The following is a 17897-nucleotide window of genomic DNA, read 5'->3' as shown; positions in this document are numbered from 1 at the left end:
CTTCACTGGCCAGCTCTCGCATCTCTGTACATAGTGATGAAGAATACAGTGGCTTGGATGATTCTAACTTCAGTTTTTAGCTGTATATCTTTATTCTTTAGGATTTTGTCTAGGTCTTTTATAGCTACCCTTCCCAATTTGCCCAGTCTTCTGATTTCTTGACTTTACTGGCCCTTAATAGGATTACCGTTTATGGCACAATGATTTCCGACTAATTAAAATGGCTGATATCATTCTAATTTATTGTTAACAGTATAAGTGGGAAAGAGGACTCATAACAAGGAGGGGTGAAGATAGGAACATGAACAACCTAAGATATGCAGATGACACCGTACTACTAGTGGAAACCATTACAGATGTGGAAGAATTATTAAAGGTCAAGGAAGCGAATGCAAAGGGAGGCTTGTGAGTGTGATGTGTGCCTTCAAGTCAGTTCTGACTCATGGTGACCCTAAGGCAAGCCTATTGTGGGGTTTTCTTGGGAAGATTTGTTCAGAGGAGGTTTACCATTGTCTTTTCCTGAGGCTGAGAGAGGGTGACTTCTTGCCCAAAGTCACCCATTGGGTTTCATGGCTGAATTGGGAATCTAACCTTGGTCTTGAGTCTTAGTCCAACATTTAAAACAGTGGCTTGCAACATGTTGTCATAGCCATATTCCATATATTCAATATAATTGTGCATTTTTGTTGGCCCAATAAAGGTATCATTGTTTGGATGTTACTGGATTTGCTATATGGCCAACACGGCTGCCCCTAGAAGTCTTCTCCAACGTTTCTCTCTGGGCAAGTACACTAGTGCCTTCATATTCACTAGGGTTAGGGGCACAAGACCCCCGTGAATATGGAAAAACAGCAAATACCTCAAACACCATGTTTTTACCTGAGAGGCCACCTCTCTAGGAATCTCTAGGTCCTCCAGTGCAACTCTGTAGTCAATGTCTGACAGAGAATGAACATAGAACTGCCCTGGAGGAGCTACAAAGGCCTAGTAGAGTATTCTCCAGTAATCTCTAGTGTGTCCTTCAGTGCAACTTATAGTTAAAGTTGACCATAGAGTTGCATTGGAGGAGGACCTAGATATTCCTAGAGGACATATTAATCAAATCTGTGAATAATCAATCAAATCCGTAGATATCAAAGCCACAAATGTGGAGGGATGAGTGTACTGTCATTTATTTATGAGAGTACTTCTACCCTGCCCTTGAGTAGGTCCTGTAGGATGGAGCCATGGCAGTTAAGGTGGCATTAAACTGCACTATTTTCTACAGTGTAGATGCACTCCCAGTCATGATGGCTGATGGGGATGGATTGTGAGGGTTGTAGTCTAAGGATGCATCCACACTGGAGAGAGAGCCTGGTTTGGACCCACAACAAACTCCAATTCCCAGAATTCCACAGCAGCCTTGAGCCACACAGTTAAAGTGGTGCCAAACCGGGTTCTTTCCCCAGTGTGGATGCAGCCTCACAAAAAGTCGGGCTGAGGAAGGATTTCCCTTAAATCTTAATTGAATTCCCTCACAGTTTTATTTATTATTATTTTATTTACTAATCTGAGAAAACTATATCAAGAGTAGGTGATCTTTATTGCGCATGCGCGACTGCGCCAATAGGCGCGCGACGAAACCGAACCACCACTTCTCGCGAGACTTCGCACTAACCCTCGCGTTATCTGGACGGGGCTATTTGATTTTCACGCCCAGAATCGCCCCCCTCCCTCCCCAAGGAGACTCCAGGATGGCCGCTTGTGCAGCGTTTGGGGCCGCGAGGCAGCTCTGGAGGCCGGCCTTGCTGGCACCCCGTTCGGTAAGAGGACGCTTTGCGACTGAGGCCTCGTGGGCGGGGGGAAGGCAACTAGGTCCCGCGACCGTTGGTCTCGAGTCGAGGGCAGCGGGGGAGGGGAAGGGGGGGGTTCAGTCGCGACGTTTCTGATTGGTTGCAGGGCGAGCAGGGGGCGGGGTGGAATGGAGGAAAAGGTTTTCTTATTGGTTCGTCTCCCTGCTGAAAGTTCTTAAGGGGCGGTCTCTTTTCAGGCGCAGGTGGGCGGGAGTAGTTGTGGCAGGGTCCTTTCTGATTGGGCGGCTCAAAGGCAGAGGGAGATGATTGAAGGGTGGCCTTAAAGGGGGTTGGAGTGAGAGAGCCATTGGAGCCCAGGCTCCCACATGGTCCTCCTTTCCCAGGACTTTGTCCTACATTCTGTCCAGGAGAAATTCCAACATGCCCTACATTTTGAGTTTACATTTATATGAGTGTTTTTAGCTTTTTTAAAACATGTGCCATCATGTCTTATAGTTTACCTTGTCATGACCTACATTTCAGGTGTCTTCCATGGTCCTACATTTGAGATGCCTTGTCCTCCATGGCTCTAATTTGAGGTGCCTTGTCCTCCATTTGTGCTACATTGGAGGTGCCTAGTTTTCCATGGCTCCTTTACAGTAATAGCAGCAGAAAGTGTGTCAGTTTATTTCACCACACCAGGAAAAGCTTCCCCTAGGGGTGCGTCCACACTGTAGGAATAATGCAGTTTGACACCTCTTGAGCGGCCATGGTTTTGTCGCATGGAATCCTGGGATTTGTAGTCTTGTGAGTTGGCAGTCAAGAAGTCAGAAGGAGACTAGGAATGGACAAGGCAGCTGTGAAAGAACTGGACAAGGTCCTAAAGCAGTGGTCTCCAAACTGTGCCCTTTATTATGGGATTTTGGACTTCAGCTCCCAGAATCCCAGACTATTGGCCAACATGGCTGAGGCTTCTGGGAGATGAAGTCCAAAATCTCTTAAAGGGCACAGTTTGGGGACCACTGCCCTCAAAGTGTAAAGATATACAACTAAGCACTAACATTAGAGTCATCCAAGCCATTGCATTCCCCATCACCATGGACAGTGCCAGTCCTGGGGAAATATGATGATGATGATGATACAGATGTGAGAGCTGCACAGTGAAGAAAGCCAGTAGGAGGAAAATCCATTCATTTGAGATTATGTGGTGCTGGGGAAGAGTGCTGAGGATCCCATGGACAGCCAAAAGGACAAACAAATGGGTCCCAGAGCAGATCAAGCTGGAAATCACCATGGAAGCCAAGATGCCCAAACTGAGGCCGTTGTACTTTGGACACATCACGAGAAGGAAGGACTCATTGGAACAGACAATAATGCTAGGAAAGGTGGAGGGCAGTAGAAAGAAAGGAAGACTGCATGCCAGAGGGATAGACTCAATTAGGGAGGTCATAAGCAGCAGAGCAGTGGAGGATAGAGAGCCTTGGAGGTGTCTCATCTATCTACAAGGGCACCATGAATTTGGGTCGACTCATGGGCAATTAACAGCAACAGAGGCACCAGCACTTTTTAGCAGGGAACACTAAAGACCTTGTAAAACTACAAATCTCAGGATTCCACAGGATGGAGCTGCAGTAATTCAAGGGGAGTCAAACTGCATTATTTCTCCAGTGGAGATGCATCCCTATTTAATGTAACTGCCCCAAAGATTACATACTTTTTTTCTCTCAATGTGTTTTTAGACTACAACTCCCATCATCCTTAGCCAGCATGGGTTGTAGGATTCACATTTCAGGAATGGGTTCACCATTAGGCAACCTTGAGGGCAAATATACACACAACATCTAAAGGTCCATGTGTTATCCATCGTAACTTGTACACCAGTGCGGTGTGGTGTGTTGGACTCAGGAGACCTGGGTTCGAATCCCTGCTCAGCTGTGGAAACCCACTCAGTGACCTTGGGCAAGTCAGGCACTCCAATTCAGAAAACCCTACAATAGGGTTACCATAAGTCGGAAGCAACTTGAAGGCATGCAGCAACAACAACCTTGTGCGTATTAAAAATCATTCAAGGTGCGTTGAGGGGAAAAATTAAGTGGCAGTTGTAGTTAATATACAGACCTATTAGATCTTGATCCCTGTGGTAATTAGTCTGAAATAACTGGTACAATTTGCTCCCATGGAGTTTTAGCCTAGGCAAACTTGAGATGACTACAGTACATACACAGCATGCAGCAGACAGAAAGAAATTTACCCTTTTGCTACCATGAAAAGCATAAAGGGAGTATTGAAATGTAGGGCCCCAGGCAGCGAATGAGACCTCTTTAACTGCCCTGGCTCAGTACTAGAGAATCCTGGGAATTGTAGTTTGTTGTGGCACAAGAGCTCTCACAGAGAAGGTTAAATGTCTCACAAAACTACAGTTCCCAAAATCCCCTAGCATTGAGCCAGGACAATTAAAGCGGTCTCAAACTGGATTACTTCTGCAGTGTGTTTTGGACCAGAGTCTCATGTGAAACTAGAATTCTGTAGAGGCAGGCAGGATGCCTAATATATGAGGAAAGTAAGGCCCACTAGAAGTTGCTGCATTACAAGTCCCAGCATTCATCACCATTAGTTAGCTAGTCTAAGGCTGATGAGAGGTGCAGTGCAGTAGCATTCAGAGGACCGTGTTTCCCAACCCTGGTTTAGGGCCTGCTTAATCTCAAATATTTCTTTTCAATTCTGATTCTCCAAATGTCCTTCTTGTAGTTAACCTGATTTTTCCTGTCCTTCACAGGTGCAGGCTCTACCAGACAGCAATCGCAGGAATGTGGCCTCGGTTTGTATAGCTCATGCTTATTATTTTCATCACAGAGTGATGCTGGAAGGGGGAGAGGAATTCCCAGGGAGATCCTTCAAGGAAACACTCATGGCTTACTGCACATTATCACAGCCTATTGCAGATTGCCACAGTCAAACACATCAATCTCTTCCTGCAAATTGAAAAAAGCTGTGGAAGCTTTCCTTGGTTTTTAAAAATCTTTTTACTAGAAGCTCTATCTTAAAGTGAGTCAGTCCATTCCAATGTGCTACCAGTAATGTTCCCATGATCTAAGCTTCACAATATATTCCCAGTTTTCTCAAAAAATCTTTGTTGGCTATCAATAGGTGTGTATAAACCTAAAATATGGTATTTAATGTCCCCTATTCCTATTTCAATTCCAATAAAGTTTCCTTCGTCATCTTTGCATACTTCTGTTACTGTGTATTTGTTGTGGTTGTATATTGCCACTCCACCTTTCCTTTTTTCATTTGTGGCCGCAAAGAGTTGTCCAAATTTTGGATTTCTCAAATATTTTATGTCTTTTTGTTTTATTTTAACCTCTTGGAGGCAGATGATATATTTTTTTTTTGGGGCCAAATAATGAAAAGCTTTACTGAACTTTGAATTTAGACCCTTAACATCCCATGAACCAATGTTTGCTGCCGTGTTGTTCTTTAAATTCCTGCTCCTTCTTCTTCTCTTCCTGAACTCTTTTGTACCTCTTTCTCTTCTTCCAAATATTGTTTGTCCTGGTCTGAGGTTTCCTCAAGTCCTCTACAGGATCTCCTGCATCAAGATTTTATTCTCACTCCTTTTGAGAATGTCCCGTAATTCTCATGTAGATCCTTCCAACTCTTCTCTCTTCATGTTCAATTTCTTTGGTTCCAGCTGTAAACTTTTAATGTCTTTGGTAATCTTATCTAATTTCTTTCCAAAGGTGTTCAATTCTCGTTGTATATCTTCTTTGGCTTCCTTTCTAGAAATGTTCAATTCCTTTTTCATTTCCAAACACATTTCTTCTTTACATTTTTTGAATTCCTCAATCAAAATCGAGGTAGGGTCCAAGGTTTTTGTAGAAGCATCTGTTTAATCTCTTCTTTGCAATGTAGATGCAACTTATACAGTTCTTTTTTGTTCCTGAGGCCATCTTGTTTCTTTCAAAATATTATTTTCACAGATATTTTATTTCCAATTACTAATCCTCTGTTAATATTCAGTTTTTAACTCTTGTGACTAGTATATAGTAGTGGGAATTTTTCTTAGCAAACTTTAGAATTCAGATAGCTATACTTGCCAAGTCCTTTCCTTCACTTTTCCTTGCTAATTTTCGTGCTTTCTTTGCTCTGCACTCACCTCCTAACAACTTTCACTAACCTTCTGACACCTACTATATCCTCTTTGGCTCCCTCCTTCTTAAAATTTCAATAGTCTGCTTTTTATTTTATATTTAACTTCCCTCTCCCTTCGAGGAGAGGTGTCCCTCTAGACAGAAAGGGAAGAAGAGAAAAAAAGCCACTTATGTTTTATAGGTCTTTCTCTCGGTCCAAGACTGGTTAAGCAGTGTCCAAAGAGATATAAAAGAAGAGGTATGCTACCGGAGTTTTAATTGAACTATTCTAAGACTTATTAATCCTAAAATCTAATTCAAAAAAAAAGAAATCACTTGTGGATAGCTCCACCATATCCAAGATTCTGTTGCAATGATGGCACACCTTTTAGGGGCTCAGTGCCAGATTAAAAGGCCTTCTGGTACTGGGTGTTACCCAGTGCCTGGGGTGCCACTTCTGGGGTGGGAGATAGCTAAAGGCCTTTGAGGGGGGAGGAAGAAGAAAAACAGGCGCGTGTCTGTTCCTCCTCCCGCTGTGCCATCCCTGGCCTTCATCTGCCTCCGGAGAGGGCCTCCGTAGTGGCATCTGAAGACCGAGGAGTATCTGGGAGGAGAAGGAACAGGTACGCGCCTCTTCCTCCTCCTCCTCCCTGTGCCATTCCCAGCCTTCAGATGCCCCTGGAGAGGCAGATGAAATCCAAAGAGGGTCGGGAAAGAGGAGGAAAAGGTGCATGCTTCCTCCCCGCTCTCCATGTGCTGGGGAAAATGGCTTCACGTGCCATCTCTGGCACACGTGCCATAGGTTTGCTATAACGGTTCTATTGCTTATTAGAATTTTCAGCATTTGTTTCATTCAGTTTTATAAATTGGGGGGATGCGATTTTGAGCGGCTAAAAAAACCAAAGAAAATAGATTATAAACTATTTTCCAGTTATAAACTACTGCAAAATTTGAGGAAATAAGAGTAGGAAATAAGTATCTCTAAGCAGCCAAAGTAGACCTAAAACAATTGAACTTACAATTAATGACTGGAGAGACAATAGTAGGATCAGACTAATGAAATCAGAAGTAGGTAGTATTGTATAATTTCTTACAAAATCAGATAAACGAAGGGAAGTATAGAATTAAAGATACCTAGTAAGTAAGAGAAGGATAAACAGACATTGTAATAAAATAATAACACAGATTGTAAGGGAGTGTAAATATATATATGGAGTGTAAATATAAAAATAAAATTAAAAAACAATTTTTAATAAATATTGTTATAAACATTATAAGAGTGCAATGTAAGATTGTTAAAATGTAGCTGAGTAATCTGTGCAGGCATCATTTTTAATAGGATTACATTTTCTACATTATCTCTAACATTTCTTTTTTCTTTTGTTTTTCTTCCCAATATCTGGTCTGATCACCTTTTCTTCAGCAACAGACAATTGTAAGTAGCTTTCTCAGTGCTGACAATGTTAAACTAAAAGTCATAGCCAATGGTCAGAGCCTTCCCCCACCAAGTCCAGTTATTTAGTATTCAGAAGATAGTAAATGACAGTGAAAGGTATAAGAATTTTCCTCACTGAAGATTGCAAAGGGGAATAGGCCAAATTTAAATGGTACAGGACTAGGTTCTAGGGAAGAGTGCATTCATTTTTATACAATCGGTCTATAAATATGTTATTATGCATTATATTACCTGTATGAGAATAACCTTGTGAAGCCTTAGTCCTAGTTGTGGACAGAGGATTTAGCTTCCCCCCCACCCCCAAACTATTCTGAGGAGCTATGTATCTCTTTAGAAGTTTGTAGACTTTTTTAGAGCAGGGGTTCCCAACCTGTGCTCCGAGAAGCCCTCGGGGCTCCGGGTGCATTACCCAGGTGTTCTGCAGCCACTCCAAAAAAATGAAAGAAATAAAAATTGAATGAAATTAAAGAATAAGAATATATTCTTACATATACTCCTAAACACTATTAACTTGTAAGACATAGAGTAGGCCTCTTAGGGGTTCTGTCAGAAACATAAAGGCTCAGTGAGTCCAAAAGGCTGGGAACCCCTGCTTTAGATAGAAGAATAATAATGGTGAAGAAAGTCCCCCCTCCCCCACATTCCAGCCCATTTCCCCAAGTACCAGACAACCATGGAGACATCTGTGCTCCCCCAGTTAGCATGCAGTGGTGGGACCCCAGCAAAGACTGTATTGCCAGAAGGAGGAGAAATTGCTGGATTTTGTTCTCATCTGCCTGTGTCTATTTCTCTTCCCTTGCAGCCACCTCCTGCCAAATATGGGGGACGGCACACGGTGACCATGATACCCGGAGATGGCATTGGGCCAGAACTCATGCTTCATGTCAGGGAGGTATTCAGGTATAAAACTCCACACTCTTCTTTTTCCCGAACTTAATATTTTATTGTGTGTGTGTCTGAGTCTTCAAGTCACTTGCTGACTTATGGTGACCCTATGAATATTTATTAGTGTGCCCTACATCCTGCCTTTTTTTCAGTGATCTCAAGGGCTCTTTTCTTTCACATTTTTTTCTGCACGTCAACTCCATGAAATAGGTAAGGCTGAGAGAGAGCAAGAAAGAGAGAGAACCTCTTGGCACACTGGGCGCTCAGAACAGGATCTCCCAAGTTGCAGCCTGATCCTGTAACCACTGTTTCACACTGACTCAGAGCCATGCATAAACCACAGGTAGCTTGACTCTGAGGATTCACACATAAACACCAGGAGAATTCATACTGCTGCCAAAGCCCCAGCTGGGATTAATAGTTACAGACCTGGACTGTTCTTGTAATTTCCCCCAGGCATGCCTGCGTGCCTGTGGACTTTGAAGAAGTTCTCATGACCTCAGAGGCATCTGAAGAGGACATGAAAAATGCCCTGATGGCCATCCGGCGCAACCGTGTGGCCCTTAAAGGTAAATGTTTGACAGCCCATATCATTGCTCAGCAATGGATGGGCCACCTCGCTTACAAAGGCAAGCTGAAAGGGTGGAGTGGAGATGGTCTCTGTGTCATTTGTCAAGTTAAGGGTGGTCAGAAGGTAGATTGGGATATGCTGGTAGATTTCTAGGTGACTTTCAGTAGATCAACAATGGTTTCTTCAAGTGCTTTGCTCAACCACAGTAACAAAATGAACCTCAGTGAAAGAAGAGTGTCATAAACAGGATTACAAGGACTGTGAGATCATTGCAATTAGGCTATTTTAAGCAAGTTCATGGGTTCAACATTTCTTTCATCCTACATATACATTTTCCTTGGCTTTGTGTGTTGAAGCTTGGTCTTGTTTTAAAAAGCATATCGGATCACTTGCACCTGAAGATTGTACGCCTCCTCTCTGCTAGCTCCAGGAACAACTGGTGGTTGTGTCAGAGAAGTGCAGGGTTAGATCCTTGCTGCTATGTCATGAGGAGTAGAGGGCTTGATAGAGGCCTCAAAGATGTATTTCAGAGGTAGGAAGACATAGGGTCTCGCAATGTAAATATGGAACCATACCTATTTTCCCAGCTATTCACAGTGTGAGTAGTTGTCCTCCATTTTGCTGGCAACCTGCCTCTTGCCTTCTTAGTTCACTTGCTTGTTCTTCCTGGAACTCTTTGCCCTTCTGGTCCTCAGACATGATGCCCCTTACTTGCTTCTGCTTTTCACTTGTGCCACCCTATGTTCTTAATCATATTGCCTTATGGGAGACATTGGAATTCTCACTAGGCTGAGATGGGAGACATTGGAATTCTCACCAGGAGATGCTGATGTTGGGTTTGTCATCCTTCTTTGCCCCTTATTTTTATTTATTTTATTGGTTTTATTTTTGAAAGCCCAGTGGCCAATAGACTTTTGAGGCTTCATGTGGCCCCAGATGGCTAGCATCCCATAGTCATTGCTCATTCGCCTAGAATTCATCCTATGTCATATATTCATTCCTCACAGTTCATTCATATGGAATGAGAGCACTTTAGGTTGTCCTTTAAACAAGCTTTGAAGAGGCTTTCTTTGGAAGCTCTGCTTAGTTTCTTGCATTAAAATATGTTTAAACTTTTATTTTGGGAAGCCACCATCCTATCCTTGAAAGATGTGGTGCTGTTTGTTCCCATTTTATGGAGGGAGTAGCTGAGACTAAAAAACCAGCTTGCATACAGCTTCTTGGAACCTATCTGGCAAATAGAGAATTTTAAATTCAGATTTCCAAGTTCTGACATAAATACTAAATAAATAAATACTATTATTATTATTTTTTATTACTATAGACACTGTTATGAAGTTCTCATGTCTCATTGCCTCATGCTTGTTAGGCCCAGAAAATGAGACTCTTTATTAACTGGTTTTCTTTTCCTGGTTTTATAGGAAACATTGAGACGAACCATAACCTTCCACCTACCCACAAGTCTCGGAACAACCTCTTGCGGTAAGATGAAAGAAGGTCAACTCAAAGGCCAGGCAGAGCCTAGGAATTGGCTAAGTGAAACCCATTCAACTTACAGCCTTCCATAGAAAGCTCACTCAGGAGCCTAATAACCTCCATCATTTGGGTTGACTTCCTGGGATTATTAAAAAGGGGGGCTGGGGTTATACTTCTATGCTAAACTGGGGATACAAAGACTGTGAGGTAATCCTGTAGACACAGGCACAAACCAAGGTTTGGGATACATCTACATAGTTGAAAGAATGGAGTTTGACACCATTTTAAGTGCTGTAGTGCCATCCTGTGAAATCTTGGGATTTGTAGTTTTACAGTGCCTTTAACCTTTGCTGCCAAAGAGTGTTGGGGCCTCACAAAACTACAAATCCCAGGATCCTATAGGATTGAACCATGACCGTTAAAGTGGTATCAAACTGTATTATTTCTACAGTGTAGATGCACTTTTGATCTCCCCATTCTTAGTTAGGCCTAACAGCCTGTCACCTCCTGTCCAGGCTTGCCAGAAAATCCTACTTTCTGGGATAAGCATACCAGGTTTGTTGTTAGTAATAGGACACTTCTATGGCTGGGCCACTTGGTAAGATGGGGAAGAAGATGAGGGCTGGGAGAGCAGGAATGGTAAGAGTACTTTCTGGAATAATTTGGGAGATTTGTATTACGTATGTGACTTTCTCCTTCCCATCTCTGCCTCTGTAGCACTAGCCTGGATCTCTTTGCTAATGTGATTCATTGCAAAAGCCTTCCGGGAGTAGCAACCAGGCACCATGACATCGACATCCTTATTGTCCGGGAGAACACAGAGGGCGAGTACAGCAGCCTGGAGCATGAGGTACTAACTGGCAGAGGGAATCAGCTTTGCCTTCTTTTTCTCAGCTCTCCCCATTCACCAGTATTCCTCAAACCTGCACCTGCCTTATTTGCAATTGCAAGGCAATTTCCCATCTGGGAGGCTTGTTTGTTTTGTACTTGTCACACACTAGGTAGAGTATTGACAATCAGGAGCAGGTGTCCATGGATTCCATCCCTCAGGGCACTTCTTGGCTGCTGTTGTGCTAAGTCAAAGCAAGACAAATGGGAGTGACCAACTGAGTTTCTGTTCACATTTGCTCTTGTGTATGAAAACAAAAGCATCTGACTTTTATTTTGTTTCACAAGAGGGCAAGACTGGCAGGCATAGCCAACAACACTTGCTCATTGAATGATGCAGCTCCTGTAAAAAATAGCTTCTGAGCAGCATGCTGAGATATGCCAGAAGGAAAGCAACTAGCTGAAAGTATGGCTTCTTAGGGGTAGCATTTCTCTGAGTCAAGGTTGGCAGCCTCTTGCCCAGTAGGCTTCATTTCTACCCTGGCTCCCATTTCTTCCTTGGCACCATTTTGGAAGTGTAAAACCTGGAAACCAATACAGATCGTGTCTCTCCCCACAGAGTGTCTCTGGTGTCGTGGAGAGCCTGAAGATCATCACCAAGTTCAAGTCCCTGCGTATTGCAGAATATGCTTTCAAGTTGGCACATGAAGCTGGGCGCAAGAAGGTGACAGCTGTCCACAAAGCCAACATCATGTAGGTTGTGAGATGTGTGTGTGTGGTGTTGGAATAAGCCAGGATGGCTTCACTGGTTCCCAGGCATTTTGGCAAACAGGGCCAACCCTGCTGTTAAGCAGAGTGAGACAGTCATTTTGGGGTCATGAGAGACTCCAAAATAACTGGTTAGCTATTTACTTTACTGTTATGTTTTTACTGACACGGGTGGGGAAAGATTTGTGGGATTTTCTGCCTCAAAAGCCAAAATAATTATGCTGGCTTTAGGGCTTGTGCACCTTGATATGGATGGGTGTGGGGGGGCACCATTTGCCACTTTGCTTCACTCATCATGTCATCAGTTGACTGTTGGTAAATGTGCTACAGTTTTTCCCCATTAGGAGATGATGCCAGTTTTACGCCTGCTCCAGAAATGCCTACTGTGCCTTGGAGCAGTTTTCCTTTTAGCCTAGAGAGCAGGAAAGGCAGGCCTGACTATATCCAAACACACTCTACAGATTCTATTATTATTACCTACAATTAGTAGCAGTGCTTCCTGCCTGTGGTAACATAGCAGCATGCCCTTTGGCTGATTTGCTCCCTCTTTCTCCTCCCCTAAAGGAAGCTGGGTGATGGTCTCTTCCTGCAGTGCTGCAGAGAGGTAGCAGCTGAATACCCAAACATTACCTTTGAAAGTATGATTGTTGACAACACAACTATGCAGGTATGCTGACACTGGTCTGGTTTCATTTCTTACATTTTCAAATGTGGAACTCTTGAGTCTTCTTCAAGGAAAATGCAAGCCTTGGTTTTCAATATTCCCTTTGCCAGTGAAGCTCAGGGCTTTATACTAAGGCCTTAGGAGATTTAAAGTAGCTTTTCCTAGTTCTCTCAGATTTTCCTAAAGCCACACTTCCACTTTCTAAGTTCAGATTAACTTCACTTCAGTGAAGCACATACATGGTCAGTCCTCTTTTGTTCAGCCTTTACACTGATTGAAAAAAAAAAATGACATTCATGAACATTATAAAATGTCTTTTCAAAACAATGTGAAATTCTGTGCCAATACTGAAGCTGTGGCATTCACAAGAAGGCTTAAATTAGGTTATGCCTGATTTGAGTTAGACCCGAAACCCATCCTGATTCTGCTGTGCCTGCAGAGGGTGGGAAGAGAAGGGGCATTAATGGCTGTTTATGGTTTCCCACTCACTGATTTCTCTGAATTCCTAGCTCGTGTCCCGCCCACAGCAATTTGATGTCATGGTTATGCCTAACCTCTATGGCAACATCGTCAACAACGTCTGCGCCGGATTGGTGGGGGGCCCAGGCCTGGTGCCAGGGGCGAATTATGGGCTTAACTATGCAGTTTTTGAAACGGTGAGAGCTAGAAAAACATTGAAATGTCAAAGTGCTGGTAAAATGGGGGTTGTGAGTGTTCAGGATAGGAATATGTACCTGCCAGCTTAATACATTTTTTTTAGTGATGGACTGGTAGAAACTGAAATGCTTGATGACATTAAGAGAGTAAGAGCAGGACACATCATTTTTGGACCAAATTCTCCCAATTTGTCTTAACTATAGTTGAGTGTGACCTTGGCCCCAATAATAATCATGGTTAAGGCCATCCAGAATTCCAGTTTAACCAAAATTTGAAGCCAGGTGTGTTTGCCCTGTAGCAGACAGGCAGTATGGTAGAAGAAGGACATCTTGTACCTGTAGGACTGTAGTGTGTTGTTATAGAATCCATGGGCTGCATTGAGCACAGAAATGAGCTAACTTTGAAATAAATTTAAGTCAGAAGTAGCCTGGGATACTACTTAAGGATAAACTGCTTTTTTTAACTGGATCATTTCGAACTGATGGAGCTATTTGAAACCAAAGTGATGTTCACACTATGTTTGCCACATTCAAATCTGTCCATATTTGAGTTAAAGTTCACATTTGAATGGTGATCAGAGCTGGCACCTGGGTGGGAGGGGCAATCGGCAGAGCGTAGGAAGAGGGGTGGAACATAACCGCTCCAAAGGTCTTACCAAACTGCCCTTTTCCCCCTCAGCACTCGCGGTGGTTCCATGGAACACTTTCTGATTTCAAACTTTTCACACGGTCAAAGTGGTCCCTTTAAATCATTGTGCAGCTGTTTTCTGCTTCTGCTGGTGAGTAGGTTCCATTTTCCCAGTGGGGCAGAGGTTGGAGAAGTCGGAAGGGTGGGTTCCTTGGGGGAGGCATGATGTAGTGTGTTTTGTTTTGTTTTTAAAAATGTTGACACCTCTTGCACACTGTCACAGTTGCATGGGTTCATAGGGGTGGACGTCATGGGCGCAGTGGGGGGAAAACTGCCCTGGCATGCATTGATCCATGGGTACCATGGGAAAAAACTGCACCCATGGTTCCATGCAAGCCAGGGCAGTTTTTCTGCAGATATTACCCATGGCACCCATGGATCAAGGCATGCCAGGGCATTCCCCCCCCCCCCCCCTCCACCCATAACCCCCCACCCCGTGAACCCACACAACTTTGACAGTGCACAAGAACTGTCAAAGTTTTTTAAAAAAAACATGCTGCATCATGCCCCTCCAAGGAATACCGCCCCCCCCCCTGACTTTCCTGACCTCTGATCCACAGGGAAAAAGGAATCAGTTCACCAGCAGAAGCAGAAAACAGCTGCATGGCAATTTAAAGGAACCACTTCGACAGCATAGGAAATTTGAAATCAGAAAGAGCTCCACTTTTTTCAAGGTTTATAGTGGTAGTGGGGCTTGGAGTGATTGTCATCTTATTTAAATGTAAATGTAAATAGTTTCTCCTGGAGGCTGACAAGAGGAAATTTCTTGGAGGGGGGAATCCCTGCAGGGCATCCAGAGGCTCTGAGGGATGGAAATGGAGAATGTGGAACAGCCTGGTATGGAGTTGTGAGCCAAATATTGCGTACAGTGTGATTTCTTTTAAAAAGAAATTCCTGCCCCAAAGTTCTTATAAGACAGGGTTTGAGCATGGACAGAGGGGAGGAAGGGGGCAGTTTCACAAATGCAGGTGGGGTTTCATAGTATAAAGAAGGGTGTTATAAGAACTGAGGAGTCCAGAATCATGTTTTTTTAAAACACACAAACAAACAAAAAAAAACAACTGTCACCTGAAAGGCAGAGGTGGCAGGTTTTCATTTGGGTGCAGCTGGAGGGCTGGTGTGGGAATTTGCTCCTGCCACTGGCATGCCACCTCCCATTTCATTGCACTGTGTGCCATCAGCAACTGGAGAAATGGTTCCAAAGGCAACCAATGTGAGTTCTAGTAATCCCTAACACCTTTCAAATGAAGCATTGTTGTGGGAGCAGAAAGGCTGAACAATAGACACCATAAGACTAGCAACACCAGGATCTCTATTAAATCATGGAACTGTAGTGCTCTCTTGCTTATAAATCCCATCGTTTCTAAGTGTCTCACCTCTGTGTTTGGTTTCTTTCTCCTTCTCCCCAGGCCACACGTAATACTGGCAAGAGCATTGCTGGCAAGAACATTGCCAACCCCACAGCCATGCTGCTGGCTGGCTGCATGATGCTGGACCACCTCAAGTATGTGTTTAGGTCCTTTCTCCCCATACACACACACCTCAAAAAGCAGTTTGAACTATTGGTACATTTGCTCAAATCAGGTTACCCCAGTTCATAATTATGAGAGGGAATGTGGGTTAAGAGCTGGGTTCAAATATCAGCTTTACCATAAAACTAACTTAGGCGACAGTAGCCTGGGCAGTGGCTACTTTCCAAGGATGGAATGTGGAAACAATATACAATCCCTTGGACTGCTTAGAAGGATGGGATAAATATGAATGAAATCAGTATGCCACCCAGTGGAAGCTGTTACCAATGTAATTAGAATGGGGTGAGGAGAGGTGGCATTTGGGTTGCCATTCAACCCTTGGATCTGTTTTCCATTGCAGACTGCACAACTATGCATCTGTCATTCGCAAGGCAGTCCTGTTCTCCATGGATGATCCAGATGTGAGTTCTTGTCCTTCTCCTGGACCAGTGATCAATCAAGGCATTTCGGGACATGCTGAAGGGGTTCCCAGATTCAGAGTCAGGGTGCCTTTCTTTTGAAAATGTATACCTATCAGTAGAGCTCTCAACATTAATTGACAATTATCTCCAGTTAGCTTCATGTTCACCCTGGAAGGAATCCAAAACATGCCTTGGCATGATATGGGTGCTATGTTCATAAGATACAGGTTGGAACAATTCCTAGAGAAATTGTAATTGATGCAACAATTGGGAAAACAAAGATGGTGGATCAGATGGCAGTCCATTAAATTCAAGGGGCCTGGAAATAGATCAGGGGAATCTTGTGACAAGGAGGTTTGTAGTCCATCAGGTGTTTAAGACCATGATCCTATATACCTGGGAGGTGAGCTGCAGAGGAGGTTTGACATCACAAGTCTTCACAACTGCAGTTATGGAAATGGCTGAAGCCAGTATTTCTTTGGTATGAAAACTCTTTAATACTGGAGAGGTTTAAAAATGTGTGCCAAACATTACAGGCAGAGCCTTCCCATTCCTAGCACACCTCTAGTGCTAGTAGAGAAGCTATGTCAATTCTGGAGCTTGTGTCATTTCTTTCCATCCCATTGAGAGCAGTGGGAGAAGAGAGTTACCCTATCCCTGTAATACATGCACTTTGTGGCCAGCTTGTATGATTTGACAGGGCACAGGAAAAAGCAGCTTATTTGCTTAACTTATTTTCCTTTCACATCCAGATATGTTGTACTGAGGACTTTTTTAAATTTGCTGAAATCCCTATCAATCCTGAATTAGAGTTCTGTGTGTTTCTCTGGGACAGAAGAAGTACGATAGAAACAACCAGTTGTTCTATGGAGTCAATGAGACCATTGATCTTCATTTGTTAGGTGGGGGTTAGGTGCATGGCCTGAGCTACTGAAGTGGATTGCTCTTCAACACTAGCATTGTACAAATATATGGTAAAAATAATTAAGAACTGGCTTCCCAAATGCGACTTTGGACTAAAGATGTTCTCAGTTCTGAAAAGGTTGAAGCCCACTCTTAATTTAGGGAGGGTCATAAATACCTTATTCCTGGTTTAATTGGACTGCACTCTATTAGTGCATGAGGCTTGTCTTAGTGCAATTCCTTTATTTCCTCTTTCCAGACCCACACCCCGGATATTGGAGGTCAGGGTACAACCTCAGAAGCTGTTCAGTCAATTCTGAAACAGATCAAGAATATAAACCCTAGCCTGGTGCAGGTAAAGTGGGCAGGAGGGCTAAACATGATGGCTTTTTGTGCTTCCTGGTATTATTTTATGTTTAGATTTTGAGTTTCTTTCATTGCATTGAATTTTCTTTTATGCATACACAACCAGAAAACTTTAAGATAAAGGCATGGTGTGTGCAAAGTAGAAAGCTGGGAGAGGTGGGCATTTCAAACAGAAGTTGATGACGATGTGTTGTAGATGATAGTGATTATGATTTATTGCTTGCAGTCTTTGCTAAAAAGAGATGGTGGTGGGGCAGGGGCGAACAGCTTTTAAAGGAAAGTTGTAATAATCCACACATCATGACAATCCTGTTTGTCTCTTGACAGTTTATGCTCTTTGTCTTTAGGAATCTGAGGTAATGAAGGGAAGAGGGGAGTGGTAGGTAGAAAGGTTCATTTGTTAGGCTTTGTTTCTTTTCCCCTGAACATGGAAGAAGCCAGTGGGGATCAGAGACCAGGTTGAAAGCCTCTTGCCCTACTGGAGGCAATTTTCCTTTTGTAAAATGTGGGGTTTAGTGACATACTGGAGCGAGGCTGGGAAGAATGGGAGAAATAATTCTGAGCTCCTCCTCTTAGTCAAGAACCATAAATTAACTCTTCTTCTACTACTATTTTTTTAGTGACATCCTGAAGCCCAACTCTAGGTTCTGCTGAAAATACCTTGTGGTCTGTGAATGGAGCAGGCTCTTCCACTCCCAACTATCCAAGCACAAGCTTCATTTTCTGTACATATTGTTTAAACTGGCAATCCCTCTACAAAGGAAATAAATGTAAATGTGAAGTTTTGTCATATATGTCTTT

At 43.2% G+C, this 17897-nt stretch overlaps 1 protein-coding gene across 3 annotated transcripts; it reads left to right on the top strand.

The window, feature by feature from the left end:
• The first annotated feature begins 1652 nt into the window (after positions 1-1652).
• IDH3G (isocitrate dehydrogenase (NAD(+)) 3 non-catalytic subunit gamma) lies at positions 1653-17877 on the top strand. 3 transcript variants are annotated; one of them, XM_042451051.1, is made up of 15 exons: positions 1653-1802; positions 4549-4590; positions 6105-6161; positions 7326-7337; positions 8161-8258; positions 8700-8812; positions 10236-10296; positions 11008-11140; positions 11738-11871; positions 12451-12553; positions 13060-13206; positions 15304-15398; positions 15767-15827; positions 16990-17085; positions 17717-17877. In XM_042451051.1, the coding sequence occupies exons 1-15, from the start codon at positions 1734-1736 to the stop codon at positions 17717-17719; spliced, it is 1224 nt and encodes a 407-aa protein (XP_042306985.1). In that variant the 5' UTR covers positions 1653-1733; the 3' UTR covers positions 17720-17877. The 3 variants fall into 3 exon arrangements, with proteins under 3 accessions (XP_042306985.1, XP_042306986.1, XP_042306984.1); XM_042451052.1 differs by lacking the exon at positions 6105-6161 and having other exon boundaries at positions 1654-1802; XM_042451050.1 differs by lacking the exons at positions 1653-1802; positions 4549-4590 and adding an exon at positions 5543-5629.
• Positions 17878-17897: the final 20 nt, after the last annotated feature.

This window comes from Sceloporus undulatus, chromosome 2, assembly GCF_019175285.1.
Source record: "Sceloporus undulatus isolate JIND9_A2432 ecotype Alabama chromosome 2, SceUnd_v1.1, whole genome shotgun sequence".
Classification (NCBI taxonomy): domain Eukaryota; kingdom Metazoa; phylum Chordata; class Lepidosauria; order Squamata; family Phrynosomatidae; genus Sceloporus; species Sceloporus undulatus.
Note: the sequence above shows the minus strand (reverse complement) of the source record. Positions and strands in the feature narration are given on the sequence as shown.